Source organism: Triturus cristatus, chromosome 4_1 (assembly GCF_964204655.1).
Source record: "Triturus cristatus chromosome 4_1, aTriCri1.1, whole genome shotgun sequence".
NCBI classification, from domain to species: Eukaryota; Metazoa; Chordata; class Amphibia; order Caudata; family Salamandridae; genus Triturus; species Triturus cristatus.
Window position 1 is genome coordinate 801,816,473 of NC_140585.1, and position 16,681 is coordinate 801,833,153.

At 47.6% G+C, this 16,681-nt stretch overlaps 1 protein-coding gene across 1 annotated transcript in view; it reads left to right on the top strand.

The window, feature by feature from the left end:
* SRGAP1 (SLIT-ROBO Rho GTPase activating protein 1) overlaps positions 1–16,681 on the top strand; it is a 497,889-nt gene that overhangs the window by 244,004 nt on the left and 237,204 nt on the right. The window contains exon 3 of the mRNA XM_085653404.1: positions 1,161–1,323. Coding sequence (XP_085509530.1) covers positions 1,161–1,323 — 163 coding nt within the window. The remainder of the gene's footprint in view (positions 1–1,160; positions 1,324–16,681) is intronic.

Here is a 16,681-nt window from a genome sequence, read left to right on the forward strand (position 1 = left end):
ACAGAGACCGTACATCAGACCTGATCAGTTCTATTTGGATTATACTGACGACACCAGGATATACCCGGGCTTTTTATCACCTATGGGAGCCACTTGGGTGGGCTTCTGCCTGTCCGGATGCCAATTCATATTGCTTGCTTCCCGTCCTTCTGATAAGCATTCATTTCGGCTCACTCCATTACAGAAGGTCCCTTCACCCATTTTCCAGAAGCACGCGCCTATCCGGGTTAAATGCAGAATGCATGCTTTCTGCTGCCAAAACTGCCAGATCCAGGGCAGAGATACTGTCTGGTCAGAATGTCCTACAGTTCATGCTTGTCTGTTCGCGTTTGCCTTACTCCACTTGTTCTACATGTTTGCTGTGATAGAATATTTGTGCATGTTTGAAATGCAAAGCGCTGCGGTGCAGGCTGGTGCTCAGCTACCTGTTGTAAGAAGATATGAGTCTGAGGCCAGATCTCTTCTATATGACAGACTTAAAAAACCCAATTCAGGTACCATCCTGTAGGTGATGGTGTTCCCCATACTGGTCAAATGAAGTTTGCTACGCATGCAGGAATTACAACAAATATTGAATAACATGTACTGATTTATATCAGATAACCTGTAGATTTATAGAGCTAATTTTACAGTCACATGTGATTTTCTCTGCTAATTCATAGTGTTATCTTTAGGAAACTGGGTGGTACGCATTATATCAACTTCAGAGGATGTAGAGGCAGAGTTGCCAGGATTTGAGCCATGTGAATTTTCAGGCTACACTAGGATATCATTAGTAGATGCAATAATGTATTTATCCACCTTACTGTCACTTATGCACATTCCAAAACACGAGACATTTGCAAAAACTGACTGAGTAAAGATTTGACAACATTGGTTTCTCATAAATTACAACTCGGGTAAAACATACCAATGTATTTTGCTTACATAGAAAATACTTAAGATGCAACATATTGGAAAAGCTCTTGGCGGCTTATGTAAGTGGGAGGCGATGACTGACATAGACAGAGAGGGTAGGAGGAAGTATGGTTTTAAGTTATTAAAATACTTTTGTAAAAAGCGAGTTTAAGAACCAAACAATCGGTGCACTAGAAACTGTGGTCACACTGACTTACATTTCAGACTTACACTCTATATATCTTCATGTTTTATATTTGCAGGAAAGACCAGAATCTGTTGTCTCCGGTAAACTGCTGGTACCTCCTCTTGAACCAAGTAAGAAGGGAAAGCAAGGACCACGCAACGCTGAGCGACATCTACTTGAACAATGTCATCATGCGCTTCATGCAAATCAGTGAGGATTCAACTAGAATGTTCAAGAAGGTTCGTTAAAAAATGAAAGAAGAGTGTGATGTAAACCTGTGTTAAAAAATTGTGCATGTGTGTCGACACCACTGCCTTAGATATTGAAATTTCCTTGGTGACTTATCAAATCCATGCATGCAGAGATGGAGGGGCATGGTTACTGCTAAATCTGGTTTGAAACACCCCTTTAACTGACATGGGGTTGTGAAAGAGTAGAACATACCACTGAAGAAGTATCACATAAAGTGTTTAATTCAGTTTAATACATTTATTATTTTCCTAGTGGACCTACATTTTATGTAGCGCATCAGTGTTAGGTACCCTGTTTTCTACAGGAATTACATCGTTGACCTAGTAATGCACTTTATTCTTGGACTCCCTCCCACCAGGGAGATACAACTGCTTTTTACCTTAGCAGAGGATCATTGTTGTAGGAAATGCTCGTTGTTACCTCCAGGTTGTACTTCATTATGCCAGTATGGCTTTAGATTTAATTGCCTTTCACTTAACGAGAAGCACATTATTATCAAGGGATTTGGTTTTATTTTTATTACAGTGTCAAGAACTTTACCAGATCCCTTTGCTTGAAATATTTCCGGATTGAGAATGGCTGACCGCGTTTAGTGACCAGGCCATTATAGGAGCAGTTGTGTTAGTGGTTGTTGATGGTGAATTGTTAAGGGTAAGCCTTAGGATGGTGATTGAGGTTGTACTTTCATGACCCAGATATCTCTTTGGGCATGTCCCGCAATCTCACGAGACCCTGAGGAAGGGCCAATTTGGACTTTAAATGTATGTGTTGTCAGGAAGAGCAAGGAAATGTGTGGAAATGCTGCAGAGAAGTTTTTAAAACATGTCAATAAAGAAAATAATTTTAACAATTCCTTGGTTTTAAGAGACATATATTGGTAGCTCCTGTGCAGTATGAGCCTCTAAGCTGGAGTGAACTCTTTCTATGTAGGTACTTGGGATGTGTCCAGGGACTGGGTGTATAAATAGGTTTCATAAATCCCAAGGTCAGAGGGCAATCTCCTGTTTGTCCACCCATGTTTTGAATACAGCCCTCCTGAAGGCTTTTGAAATTGCATGACTGAGCTGCTTGGGCTAACTGGGCACTGTGCTTTCCCTTGTTCAAATGTGGCATACAACTTGCTTGTAGCTACACCACAGGGTCAGCAGTTAATTTGTGCCTGTGGGCCTCACCGGTTTAGGGCACTGGCAATTGTTTGGTCTCTCCTATGGGCAGCAGGCTGCATCCAATATCTACTAGGCACCCCCAACTTCTCACAATGTGCTTTTTTTTTACTGTGACTCTGTCCACTATTGATCTCCGTAAGATAGCAATGCTCCATGTTGTTGTTATAGATTTTACAAACTCTACGTCATATGAAGGCACGTCCCATTAAGTCCTTCATTCATTTCGATGATTGGCTCCTTCCACAGAGTGAATCACTGCTGTGGTGTGCATGGGCTGGGAAATGAGACCAAGTGCTCGTGCCGGAGGCTTAGACATTTACCCTGCGTCACAGTCCTGTCTCCCTAACTCGAGTCAATCATCTCCAGGTGCCTCTTCCCATCACAGACTTTTTCTATTTTTTTTGTGAAAAAAAGAGAAGTACAAGGAGGGGCCCCCTCCAGACTCGCTTAGGAGCTCTCAGGCCAAGGTGCTGAGGGGGCCCTCTGGAGCTCGGTGGGGCCCCCCGCACTGAGGGGGCCTCAGTTGCGCCACTGACTACAAGGCCTTGCCCTCCCCATGAACCAGGTTATTAACATACAGGGTTTCCTTTGAGTGTACCTTTTCAGATCCTATAGGTTTGGATGTATGTGAAAATTGAGCAGTATAATGCACGAGTTGACACAAGGTTTGCAAAATTGTCTTGAGGAGAACCCCTCAAAACATTTTCGAGGAACTCCGGCTTGCTTGCTTCGCACGCTCACTGCAATCCAGGTTTGGTCCTTACTCGTGCAGGAAGCAGGCTACGCACTGGTAGACATAGGTGGCTCCAATAGTGAAAGTGAGTAGTGTCAGAAGGGGGAATCGGTGGCAGCTTCCTAGGAAAATATTTGGGCACCTGCAGTTATTTTTTTCACAAATTAATCACTGCATAAGGCTGCATCCCCATGCAGGACGGTAACCGCCGCCCTGTCTGTAGCTTATGCCCTTTCTTTGTATTTGATTTCTTTCTTTGGGAGCTTTTGTAAGATGAATAGCCTCCTGGACCCTCATGTCTGCCTCCTGTCCTTGCAACCTACAGTTGACCCACAGAAATGGCCTAGAGTGTGGTGCCATGGGACAGTGAAGGTCTCTGTGCAGCCAAATAAAAGAACGCCCTGTGAAAAAATCAGAAGTAGATATGAAAATAACCTTTTCCCATTAAAATAGTCCATAGACAGTACTTGGAATGTGGAATGTCGGGGTGCTTTGAGATGAGACAGGTATGTATAAAGGTTAACACCAGAGTCAGATTAGTCTGTACCTAGCTGTGAGCATCATTATGGGCATCATTAGAACTCAAAGCTTAGTTTATCTTACCCACCCACAGCTCGAGCTTCAGTAAGAATACCCCACGTTCGTTAGTGAGGAAATTAAAACGTAGTCCCATGGCCAGGTCCATTAGAATAATGTGCGTTTAATTAAACGGTATTTCGTATATTTGTATCAGAGTAGCTGAAACTCCGTGTAGGATCGATTAAGAACTTTCCAGCAACCGCCTGTAACTCATTGCATCTTACTGGTAATGCATACTTGGTCGAAAAATATATCTTTCGTCAAAGTGTCTTGAGTTTTTCATTACCTGTCATTGCTGTGTTTTGAGTTTATTTCCCCCACGTGCACAAGTGTCTCAGTGTCAAGACAAATCCCTTCAGATCGTCTGCCTTTTCATGCTTTTTTCGAGCAGGACATGAAGACAATCAGTTGTTTTTCTTGACACATTTTAAATTCTAATAAAAACTCTATTGGCAACTTGGCAAAAAAAAAGTGTCTTTAAGGGAGTACCTTTTTCTTCTAGCTTGACGGTTAGTAAAATTGACTCCATCTTGCCTCTTGGGACTATTGTGAGGCCAAGGGCCATCCTGCTATCTCTAGCCATCCTCCTCTACTGCACTCATGTGGGCCGCTTTCACTGACTCATCACACGCCCAAGCTGCAAGCTGTCCAAGATCTGGGAGGTCAGGGATCCAATACTGGTTCCTCAACGTAAAGATCCATCGACCACAGACTTTGTACTTCTCTGTCATCCGCTACTGTGGCGATGGGCCATAATTGATGATCCTAAGAAAGAACAAAGGGAAGGTAAAAGGTGTAGGCAGGACACAGTCAACAAAGCTGCCTCTTGTGGCCTTGGCAATTGAAAAACGTAACTAATGTACATTTATGAGTGGATGATGTCACCATTAGTGTTCTTTATGTCTATAATGAACTTTACTGACTGACCTAGTCGAGAGGAGGGTTTGTATGAAGTAGATCTATGGAGGGTGCAGCCCCTGTAAAGGGGAGCGCTCCTTGCCCGATGGTGTTATTACTGCTGTGACTCGAGCTTCTTCTGAGTCGTCTAGAGTGGAATATGAAGAGGAGAATGAATCCTTTGTCATCACAAAAGGTCAGCTACTCCCATTTCATAATTCAATCTTCTTAGAGTTCTTGTGTCAAATCTGTAACTAGATACTGCTATTCATGTTGAAAGGGCTAAGATCCTCATAATCTTTACTGATCATGTTCACAAGTTCAGTGGGGCGCTAGTTGGAGGCTGCCATTCTGCAGCACTGTCGTAGATTGCTACTTCCAGATCTGAATATATCACACCCTTGATGACATCCCGTCAGTCACTGGCCACTGAACTGATGTCTTCTTTCAGTCATTCACAGCTCTGTAAATTCACCCATCCCTTTTCCTTACCTTGGCCAATGTACAACTCTGAACTCTACTGCATGATAATCATTGCTCCTAGATAAGTCCAGGGGGCATAAAGGTAAGATATGGCTTGTGCCCAGTGAAGATGGGTGCACGCTGAGAGCGCTGCACTTGCCAACAGAACTTATCACCATAATATCTGTCACCTCCCGCTTGTACGAAGGAAACAGATGGGCTGGGACCGCTGAGGGAGTGGCAAGGGACAAACTGGCGACCTGCATTGACCCAGGCTACAACGGCGCCCGAGGAGGAGTGTGATGCTTGGGCGACTCCCGAGAGGCAAAATTGCACCGGCCGCGACCCGTCACTAGCTGGGGCTGCCGATGCGCTCAATACGAGCGGGATTATTAGGGAATCTAAGCAACCCCGCCATAGAAGATCCACCTGGCCGGCTGTGTGCTGGCTGAGGCACCCGGCAACCAAAAAGAACCGGACCAGTGCTGGCCCCGAGCCCCGGTAGAGACCCCTGCAGTGGGTCACACTGCACTGGCGTGCCAGACGAACAAGAAATGAAGGCTGGTGCTTGGCGGGCCGGCCTGAAGACGGGCCGCACTACGCTAGCGGGAAACGGAGTACGAGCAGTGGACTCTGTGTCGGTGAGCGCCACAGTGCAGATTCTTCTGAACCGGACATAAAGAAGGTAGGCACAGGCTAAAGTAAGGCCAGTCTGTGGACAATAATAGTTTAAGCCGCCCCGGGGGCCCCCAAAACTGCAACAAAGACCCGATGGGGGCGCCCGGCGGCTCCAGCCTGAAAGGAATTCAGGCCTTCGACTTCGGTGTGGTGACAGGGGGCCACGACTGGGGCCCCCTGGCCCGAGAAAGAGGCGAGCCCCGAGGAACACTGCAGTGCGGTCGCGTGCCTGCAGTTAACTTGGGGAAATCTGGATAGCCCAATATGAGGAACATACGAGGCAGCGAACTGTTTCGCCTACTAGAAGGAACATAAAAGGGACATAAGGCCCGGCGCTTGTCGGGACCCCCACCCCCAGGTTATCATGGAGTTGCCCTCGACCGGGGAACAGCAGGACTATGGTCCGCACCAAGGGCCCGCGCCTTGGTCAGGTCAACCATATCAATAAGTACACAGTCACGCTGTGCCGGGAAGGGGGTGCAACAGGAACGCCTCCAACGCATGAAGCTGATGAACAAGGGCCAGACCCCTCGCTAAAAGTCATCATGAGAGCGATCACAGACTTGTGAGGTACCCCAGAGCCCAAACTCGATTCTGTGATGGAGGAAGTGAACCTGCTTAGGGTGGACCTTTGGAAACTAGCGGATAAAACGTCCACAGCCAAAGCGAACACTGGGGGTCTCCAATCTAGGACCAAACGCCTAGAGGAGCAAGTAACTGTCCTGACAAAGCGACAAACAGAAATCATGGCCCAATTAGAGGACCAAGAAGGCAGGGCCTGCCGCAACTATATTTGTGTGGTGGGGGTCCCAGAGGGAATGGATGGGCAATCAGTGGACCTCTGATTGGAAGATTTGATCCTCCACACTCTCAAGCCAAAGCGACTGTCCACCTTTTTCTCCATAGAGTGAGTGCACCATGCGCTGGGGCTGCGGCCGGGGGCCCCCCTCGCTCAATCGTAGCCCGCATACTTAACTTCAGGGACAGAGATGCCATCCTACAGGCGGCTCGCTTGCACAGTGAATTCCAGTATGAAAACGCCACCATCCGCTTCTTTCTGGATTTTACACTACAGGTACAACACCAAAGAAGGACCTTCGATGTGGTGAAATAGACCCTTAGAGATAGAAATCTGAAGTATATGATGCTGTTCCCCGCCAAGGTTAAGATGTTGGTAGACGGGAAATCGGATTTCTTTACGACACCGGAGAAGGCTGGGGAATGGCTGGAAGGTTGGAGGACGGTCGGGAGGAAGGGCGACTGAGAACAGACGCCTGCCAAGAAAGAACAGCTGCAGAGGAAACGCGGCCTGGCTGACCCAGCTAACAACAAGATGCGGCTAAGTGACACTGAGGGACCTGATAGCACCTGGGGTGGCCTGTGGTTTTGGGTGATGAGGGCACAGGGTGGGGGGCTGTGATCTGTGAGGAGCATTTAGATATTTGTTCTCCAAGCTTCTGCCTATGATTTGGGAATTTGCCCCTAAGATACTCCCCACCCTATGGCGGCCTCTGCGGAGTGCTTTTTCATAAAGAACTGGGGACACTGACTTATCCGACCTAAGCTCCATTGTCATCGGCACCAGCATGAACACACTGTTTGGGTGACAGGCACTCTGCATGTTGGGGATATGGGGGTTTGTAACTCACCAAGCAGGGATGCAGGTAGGGGGGAGTTAAGTGAACTGTTCGATTGTATTGTTAAGCTGTTCATTGTTGCTCATGACATTTATAATCGACACACAACACGTGTTCACACCAGAGTCACTATGGTGTGGAGAAGGATCACACATGAAGCCAGACACACTTAAGACGGAGTTGGGAACAGCCAACGTACGTGCATGGACATGGAATGTTAACAGCCTTGGGAATAAGATTAAACGCACGCTGGTCCTGCAATATATTAAACTCCATTCCCCAGACGTGGTACTACTTTATGAGAATCCTTGTATTCCTCATATTTCATCCTGTTAATTCATCACAAAATGTATCAACTTTCCTTCGACCACTTTCTGAATCCACACGCAGAATGTGAAATGCCATTTTCATATTTTGTGATGTTCCCACTGTGTCCATCCGGACCTCTTGAAAGAACACGGCTGAAGCAAAAGTTCATCTCTGACAGCATTTAATTCAATAAAAACCCAATGCATTTCGGGCCAAACGCCCTTTGTCAGGGGTCACTATAAACAATGATAACATTTCACATTCAGCGTGTGGATTCAGAAAGTGGTCGAAGGAAAGTTGATAAAATTTGTGATGAATTAACAGGATGAAATATGAGGAATACAAGGATTACCATGAAAGAATATTATCGCCAAAGCGGCGTATTTCAGCAGTGCAATTGGTTAGGGTGTAATGACGCCCCACTTCTAATTTGTTGTTATTTATAGTGTCTATTGGGCATGGCACAATACCAGTTTGCACGCACTCAATGAATAATTGTGATCAAATTCAATTATGAATCTTGGTGTGCATCCCGCTTCCCTATCTGATGACTACTTCATGAGACCCACCTGAAGGGAAGTCACTACAATGCCCTAGACCGCTTTGGATAGAGATTGGCAGCCCACTCTGGATACTCGGCGGGTTCTCAGGGTGTAGGTATCCTTGTGCAAAACTCCCTGCCCCTTACAATTGACAAAATTTAGCACAATGACGAGGGATGTTTTGTGGCCCTAGCAGGCAGGTGAGAGGGGCGTCCTTTTGCCTTGTGCTTGCTGTATGTACCGCCTAAGCTACACACAGTCATCCTCCCGAAAATTAGCGCTCTGCTGATAGGCCTGCCCATAGAAGTGAAGGTGCTGTCCAAGGCCCTAGTGAAAAGAATGGTAGCTGTCCTGGCCACTATCATTCAAATAGACCACGGTTACTCATAGTACAGCCCGCGGGCCGCCAGCGGCCCGGCAAGCCTTCCTTGACAGCCCGCGGGCCTTGCAGACATCCTACCTGTGTTTTAAAAAAAATAAAAATTAAATAGTGTTAGCAAACACTGCCGGGTGCAGCAACCCGGACTCTGAGACTCTGCTCTGTGGGGGCCGGGGAATTCCAGTGATTGTCAAAGTGGAGATGCAGGGGCCTAAGAGGTGAAATACAACAAAGCTATATTAACATGTAAATGGTCTTTTAAAGACCTGTGAAGTACTCGGGTGTGGCTTTGTGTGGGCGCTGGGAAGCTGTCTCAGTGCGGCTGTGTGTGGGCGCTGGGAAGCTGTCTCAACCCCGGCTGAGGGCTGACACACACACGGGGTGAGATGACAGAGGGTGACTGAGGGAGGGATAGGGAGTTAGAGGGAGAGGGAGGGAGACAGAGAGGCACAGAGAGAGAGAGACAGAGGGAGGGAGAGGGAGACGGGGAGGGAGACAGAGGGAGAGAGACAGAGGGAGAGGGAGGGAGACAGAGGGAATGAGACAGAGGGAGAGAGACAGGGAGAGAGACAGGGAGAGATGGAGGGAGGGAGACAGAGGGAGGGAGTCAGAGGGAGGGAGATGGACGGAGGGAGAGGGAGAGGGAGGGAGGAAGACAGAGGGAGAGAGACAGAGGGAGAGGGAGGGAGACGGAGGGAGAGAGACAGAGGGAGAGGGAGGGAGACGGGGCGAGAGAGAGAGAGAGACGGAGAGATAGAGGGAGGGAGACAGAGAGAAAGATGGAGGGAGGGAGACGGAGGGAGGGAGACGGAGGGAGGGAGACGGAGGGAGGGAGACGGAGGGAGGGCGACACAGGGAGGGCGACAGAGGGAGGGCGACAGAGGGAGGGCGACAGAGGGAGGGCGACAGAGGGAGGAGGGCGACAGAGGGAGGAGGGCGACAGAGGGAGGAGGGCGACAGAGGGAGGAGGGCGACAGAGGGAGGAGGGCGACAGAGGGAGGAGGGCGACAGAGGGAGGAGGGCGACAGAGGGAGGAGGGCGACAGAGGAGGGAGAGAGACAGAGGAGGGAGGGCGGCGGGGAGAGAGACAGGGGGAGAGACAGGGGGAGAGACAGGGAGGGAGATGGAGGGCGGGGGAGGGAGGGCGGGGGAGGGAGGGAGAGGGGGAAGGAGGGGGAGGGGAGGGAGGGAGAGGGGGAAGGGGGAGAGAGGGAGGGGGAAGGGGAAGAGAGGGAGGGGGAGGGAGGGCGAGAGGGGGTGAGGGAGGGAGAGAGGGAGGGGGAAGGAGGAGGATGGGGTGGGTGGGGAGGGGGAGGGGGAGGGAGGGCGAGAGAGAGAGAGAGAGAGATATGTTTGTATGCTGGGTCTGGTGGCTCAGTGGACGAAGGCGTCTGATGCAGGGACCTGTGTTCAACCTCATGGTCACAATTTTTTTTTGCTTTAACCCTGCCCCTCCCCCTCTGACCCCGCCCCCACCGGTGCGGCCCTCGGCCACAAACCACACTGTAAATTTGGCCCCCGAGAGATTGTTTGTGAGTACCCATGAAATAGACCAATCTGACTTTATGCCGCATAGGCGCACCCGCTATATCCTGCGGAGACTATACGGAGTCCTGCACATGACAAATACCCTCCCATCCCAACAAATGGCATTAATGGCACTAGATGCCTTAATGGCCTTCGACAGCATAGAGTGGCCCTGTCTGTTGGCCATATTGACCAAACTAGTCTTTGGTCCGAAATTCTGTGGTTGGATAAATTGCTATACCAGGGCCCACTCGCAAGAGTGAGAGTCAATGGGCGGTGTCGAGACGCTTTGCGTTGGGCAGGGGAACAAGGCGGGGTTGCCACCTGTTACCGCTGCTATTTGCCTTGGCACTGGAGCCTTTGGCACACTGGATTAGAACGGACATGATGATATGGGGTATCCCAGCGCCGGGTGGAAGGGAAGAGCGCATCTCCCTATACGCTGATGATATATTCCTACATTTATCAAGACCCTACTTCTCCATAGCAAGGGTCATTCACATTTGTGAGCTCTTTGGGAGCTACTCTGGCTATACCATGCATTGGACTAAATCAGTTGTGCTGTCTTTGTCGAGCATTCCTCCGAGACTACCGATAAAATGTGCAGCTCCAATCGTGGAAGAAGGCTTTAAATATTTGGGCATCTATGTAACGCGCAACCACCAGATATTCTTGCTGCATAACTCTTCCCCCAATTGCACAGATTTCGCACCGACATAGCACATTGGCACACCCTTGCACTGTCCTTAATGGGCAGAGCAGCCCTGTACAAAATGATGATCCAGCTGGGCCTCCTGTATGTTCTACAGAACACTCCCTATTCAGTCCCTATCATCTTCTTCAAACAGACAGCCCAGGAACTCTGCACTCCGCTATGGCAATGGGGCGGGTCCCGTATTGCCCTAAATAAACTACACAGGGGGGTCTAGGACGGTGGCTTGGCAGTCCCGGACATCAGACTCTACTACTGGGCCTCACAATTAATAGTAATAAATGATTGGGTCTACACTGGTAGAGAGGAACCGGCCTATAGAATGTACAGAGAAGCAATACCAAATGGGAACCACAAACGTCTCCTATATGCTCGTAAACCTCACCAGGACTGGCCAGAATATACTGCAGCAGTGGCCAAATATTGGAAAGAGGCAAACAGATACTTGGGCTGGCATGACCGGTTGACATCCAGTATGGATGGGAGACCAACTGAGAGAGGTGTCTCAAGATGGCAGACTATAGGTATTGAGCACCTAATAGAGACGTGTGGCGAGATGGAGCGCCTCTCCCCTTTGATGATTTAAAGCAAGAGTACGACCTGGCACCCACCCAAATCTTCCCCTACACACAACGTATACATGCTCTAAAAAGACACATACTACGAGGAATGACCCTCACAGATCATTCCCCTCTAAAAGACAGACTATTAGTAGACCCCATTCTTGACAAAGGGACGTCCATAGTGTATAAGAAAATAATGAACAATGCACCAGACCCATTAGCCCCCCCCTTAGGAGTGCCTGGACAGACGACCTGGGCAATATTGAAGATGAGGATTGGATAGAGGTGCTGCAGAGCCCTAGAGAAATAGCAATCAGGGGAGAGTCAGGCTGGTACAACTCAGGGTCTTGCACCGCTCATGTTACCCCCGCACACTGCCGCACAAATGGGGAAGGACACAGTCACCGCAATGTGAAGAGGTTGCCAGCAGAGGGGGTCCTTCTTCCATATTTTATGGGAATGCCCAGTCATCGGTTCATTCTGGCAAGGGGTGACAACAGTGATGTCGAGAGTATTGGAGTGGAGGTGCGCATGGACGCCAGGTGGCTGCTACTGATGATCAAGGGAGAGGGAGACTGGCCCCAACTCAATAGAGTCTGGCTGGCCCTAGCTGCTGGGGTTGCAAAACGAAATATAGCGCGACGGTAGGGGGGCGCCTCTCCCCCGTCAGTGGCAGAGTGGGAGGCTGACCTAGATTGGTGCCAATGAGCAGAACAGGTAATATACGAAAGTAGAGGTTGTAACAAGAAATGGGAATAGATATGGTCTCCCTGGCGGGAATACAGGGGCATGTGAGAGGGGCCGAGAGTCCCCTGACGCACACTTCCACCCGCCCCCGTCCGCAAGAGTGAGAGAAGTCAAACTGGGCGTGACTCCCCCGTCCGCAAGAGTGAGAGAAGTCAAACTGGGTGTGACTCCCACCACATGCAATGTCGAACTATGAAGGAGCTTACTTTACATAAATCACAGTGACTGTTTTTAGTCTAGTCCATTACGGTGAAGCATAATGTTTTGTACATAGCTGTTGACGTACATGTGAACTCTTTCAGTCTTATTGTATCTAATGAGCTGGTTTAATAAAAAAGATTACAAAAAATAAAAAAGTAATATATGGTATAAGGCTTTTTCATCTCAAATAGGGGCTCTCTGAAACTCTCATGTGACTTATCTACAGAGCCACATAAATCCCGCAGAAGATGCTCTGAGCACCGTAGCTCTTAGAGGGACCTCGAGGGTGCCTGACGCATCTCCAGAACCAATGAAATGTCGCTTACGTTAAATGCTGCCTTCTGGTTGCCAGTGGTTCTTTCTGTCTGATCATCCTACTTTACCAGAAGGTAAACTACAGCTCTGGCAATCCTTGAGAATGTTCCTCTTAAAGAAGGTGAACATTTTAACAAATATTTTAGGAAAAGCGCTCCAGTGGATGCTGTGACTATGTGAATGAGCTGCTCGCTAGGGCGCTCTTTACATTGAGTTGTTGCATATATGTTTTAAATTAATTCACAAAGGCTGCAATGCTTTACAATGGTGGAAAGCATTAAAAAGCATGCTTTGCACTGAATGCAATCCTTGGCCCCATTATCCCCAGCATGCAGGATCACACACAAACTTTCGTTCACGAAGGACCCGGAATTGGATCACAGAGCTTTACAGATCTAATTAACATTTCTGTTTCTGTTCTATTGCTACAAGAGACGAAACCTCATTCTTTCACTCAGGAGCGTACTGTATAATTAATTCACTAGGAGAACAGAACGTCAACCCGACCTGGAAATGCCAAGTGAGAATGCTGACATGTTCCCAAGCTCGGTGTAATTTGTCAGCTTTATACTTGTATGACTGCTCCCCAGTAAGTCTGTGGTCATGGCTCGCTTGTGGCTTTACTTCTTAGGGGCTAATCACGAGTTTATTGCCAATAATTGTACCTGATGAATAACGATACCATGAGATATGTAACTTTTTGGGGTGCAATAAATAACACCTATTATGATTTTGTGGGGAACGACAAGCAGATTTTTGCAAAGGTTGAGGTGCTTAACTCAACCAATTATGATCGGATGCGTTAACTAAAACTAAACTCACAATTCCGACCCATGCGTAAAAAGGGGTTGATGCATGAGTCAAAATTAAATGACCCACTCCTAATCAAGCCCTTAAATTCCTAAGCTACTGTTTTTTCATGAGGCAATATCTGTCCCTCTGCTCTGTATCATTTATTTGGTTGCTTCTGCAAACATTTTAGTCACAAGCCAGAAAAAGGTAGCAATCTTCTGTTCTCCCACAGACTGTGACTTATTTTTGTGATTGTGATAAAATCAGGGGTGGCTCCTCCATTAGGGCGGAGGAGCATCGCCCCACTGCTTTCTCGCAGTGCAAGAAACAGAAACATAAAATGGTATGTTTATTAAGAAATCAGAAGGCAGGGTATGCCTGGTTGGGGGGCGGGTGGGAGGGTATGCTTGGTTGGGGGTGGGCGGGTCGGGGAGGAGTGGCTTGCACCACTCTGAGTACCCTGACTATTTGGTCGGCCGTCTGGGACCGACCAAACGAGTCACCAGTCATGCACACTCTACATTTCAGCCTCCCTGGCGCTGTCCACACCAATCGCAACGCTAACATTGCAGCACTGTGATTGGCTTACGGAATGGGAGAGAGCATGCCTATTCCTATTCCCTTTCAGGAGCAGGAAAACGCCAACCGTGGTCCCGGTCTAGGAGAGGTCAGGTAAGTTTAATTTTTTATTTTATTTTAACCCCACCCGAGCGAATCCCCACGTGACTCACACCCCCACCCGTGAGTATTGCGAGCCGCGACTGGATAAAATCCACCAATATATGGGTCAGTTATATCATCAAAGGCGAGTCCTAGATAAACTGCTTAATTAAAAAAAAAAAAAGAAATAAGTGCAGAGGTCTAAAGTTTATCTTCAGAGCCCTGCGGGGCAGAATGCCCTGGTTACTGAAAATCAAGGATGCCGGGTTTTGATTCCACCTCATACCTTTTTCTTCCACCATCCTACACTTCCTGTGTCTCTATTTCACTCTTGCAGGTTCTTTTTCATATTTGCTTTCGGCCTTTGTCACCGCTTTCCTATATTCCTCTTCATCTTTCTGTCTGTTCCACCTTTAGCTTGTTCTTGGTCAAAGTATGATCATGAACTATGTTACCTAAAAATGTGTGCCAGGGCCCACCACCTGCAGCCCTTGGTACAAACGTAGCGCTGGATGAATGGTGGGTGAGGAGTGAGTTTCTTGTCAGAAGTATGGTGATTTTAAATGATCAGTAGCATGCTTGTCATTCCATTGTCTTTGTTTTCGGTAAAACAAAGCCTCCCTTTTGTTCGGCTCCTGAGGTCTGAATGCCACCAACATTTTATCTTCGCTCAGAGGACAGTCGATGGTGTAAAACTGTGCTTTAACTGGGCAGGTGCTATCCGGTACGGAGTACATGCAATTCTTTAATTTAAAATGGAGAGTACCCGTACTTCGCCGCACTGGTGCAATACATTTAATTGGACAGTACCAGCACCTCTCATTGGCAAGCAGGCACTCTAGAGTAGTGAGTCCTCGCACTTTTCTAATTGCATGTAAAACACTAATTTAAAAGAGTGTGGATTAACAAAAACATAGAAAAGTGTTTTCCCCAGTCGTACTTACACCTCTTGGAAACGTTGTACTGGATGGATCCTGAATTGTGAAGATTCCTTGGTTTCTCCCTCACAGGCTGTTTTAGTAAGTAGTGTACTAAGGGGGGGCATTGAAAAGCGCTAGAAAGAAGATGTTGCAGGCCTAATTTGGGGGGGGGGAGGGGAGAGAGAAAAAACGAACAAAAAAAGTGGAAGATATTGTGGATTGAAAAAATGCATTATTTTTTTCAGTGTTTGCTTTCTAGTAGCTTTACAATGCTTCCTTCACTCCTGTAAAAACAAGTGTTTGAACATCCTCATCAAACAACGATTTGTAATCTGTTATATATTTAAAGCTATGATTTAACCCTGTTACTAACTCCGAATTCAAAGGGTGAAATAGCAGTACGACTATCGGAGCATTTAGTTCGGGGTTGCAATCTTCTGTCCCATGTAGGCCAGCTACAAACAAGATCCGTTCAACCATGCACTTCAAAGGGCTCCCAGAAACCCGATGCAAATCCGAGCGCTTCATGACCTCACTAGGGGTATGAAGCGCTATATAAATAATTTGCTTTAGGCCTTACAAGGGGAATGGAAATCGCTGCATAATACCAGTACAATACCTATGTTGAATGTGTTTAAAATCATGAGTGTGTATCTTGCCCATTCGGTACCTCATGGTTGATAAATATACCAGTGGCCTTAGTTGCCATAACTGCAGGCTTTCTAGGGGCATTTACACCATGGACCTATCATATGATAAATCTAGGAAATAAAGAATTCTGGTCACCGTCTCCTTCAGTCTGCCATTTCCCATGACATTCCTGTGTGACCAGCGGCACAGGAATGTGTATATCTAGCACAGTTGGGACCCCAGTCTCTTGTTGGGCTGTTATCCTGTTATGCCTATCATCCACAACTGATGGTCCAGTGTGTGTACATAGATATGTGTATGTGTGTGTCTGTATGTGAGAGAGTACATATAGAGGGGCTAGACCACATTGGGATCCCCGCTACAGGGTGGCATTGGCGTCATATCCCTGGCTCTCACCAAGAAATATTTTTCAGACACCAGATATGTTTTGTTCCGCTGGCACCGTTCATCGACCAGTTTCTGCTGGCACTTTAATCAAGCACCATTTCACTGGCATCTGACAAGCACTTTCTCCTGACATCCAAAAGGCATTGCTTCCCTGGAATCTGCCAGTACCAATCCTCTGAGAGCTCTGGAAGACCGCGAGATAGACATTTAGGGTATGCTTGCACTTAAGGACATCTCTTATAACTCGATCCTGGTCTACTTGAACGAGCGTACAATAAATCCAAATATTTGCATCCTTATCTGGCTCCCCCAATACCGAAAATTAGTGGTGATTTCTTGGTGACCGTTTCTCAACAAGAGATCTTTATAGGAGATTGCAAAATGTGTTGGTGGATTTGGCAGGAGTGAGCATTGGCTGCATCTATCAGAGCATTCCAGTGTCATTTGATGAGCCAATGTAGCTTGAAACTGAGAAGCTAAAGCCACTA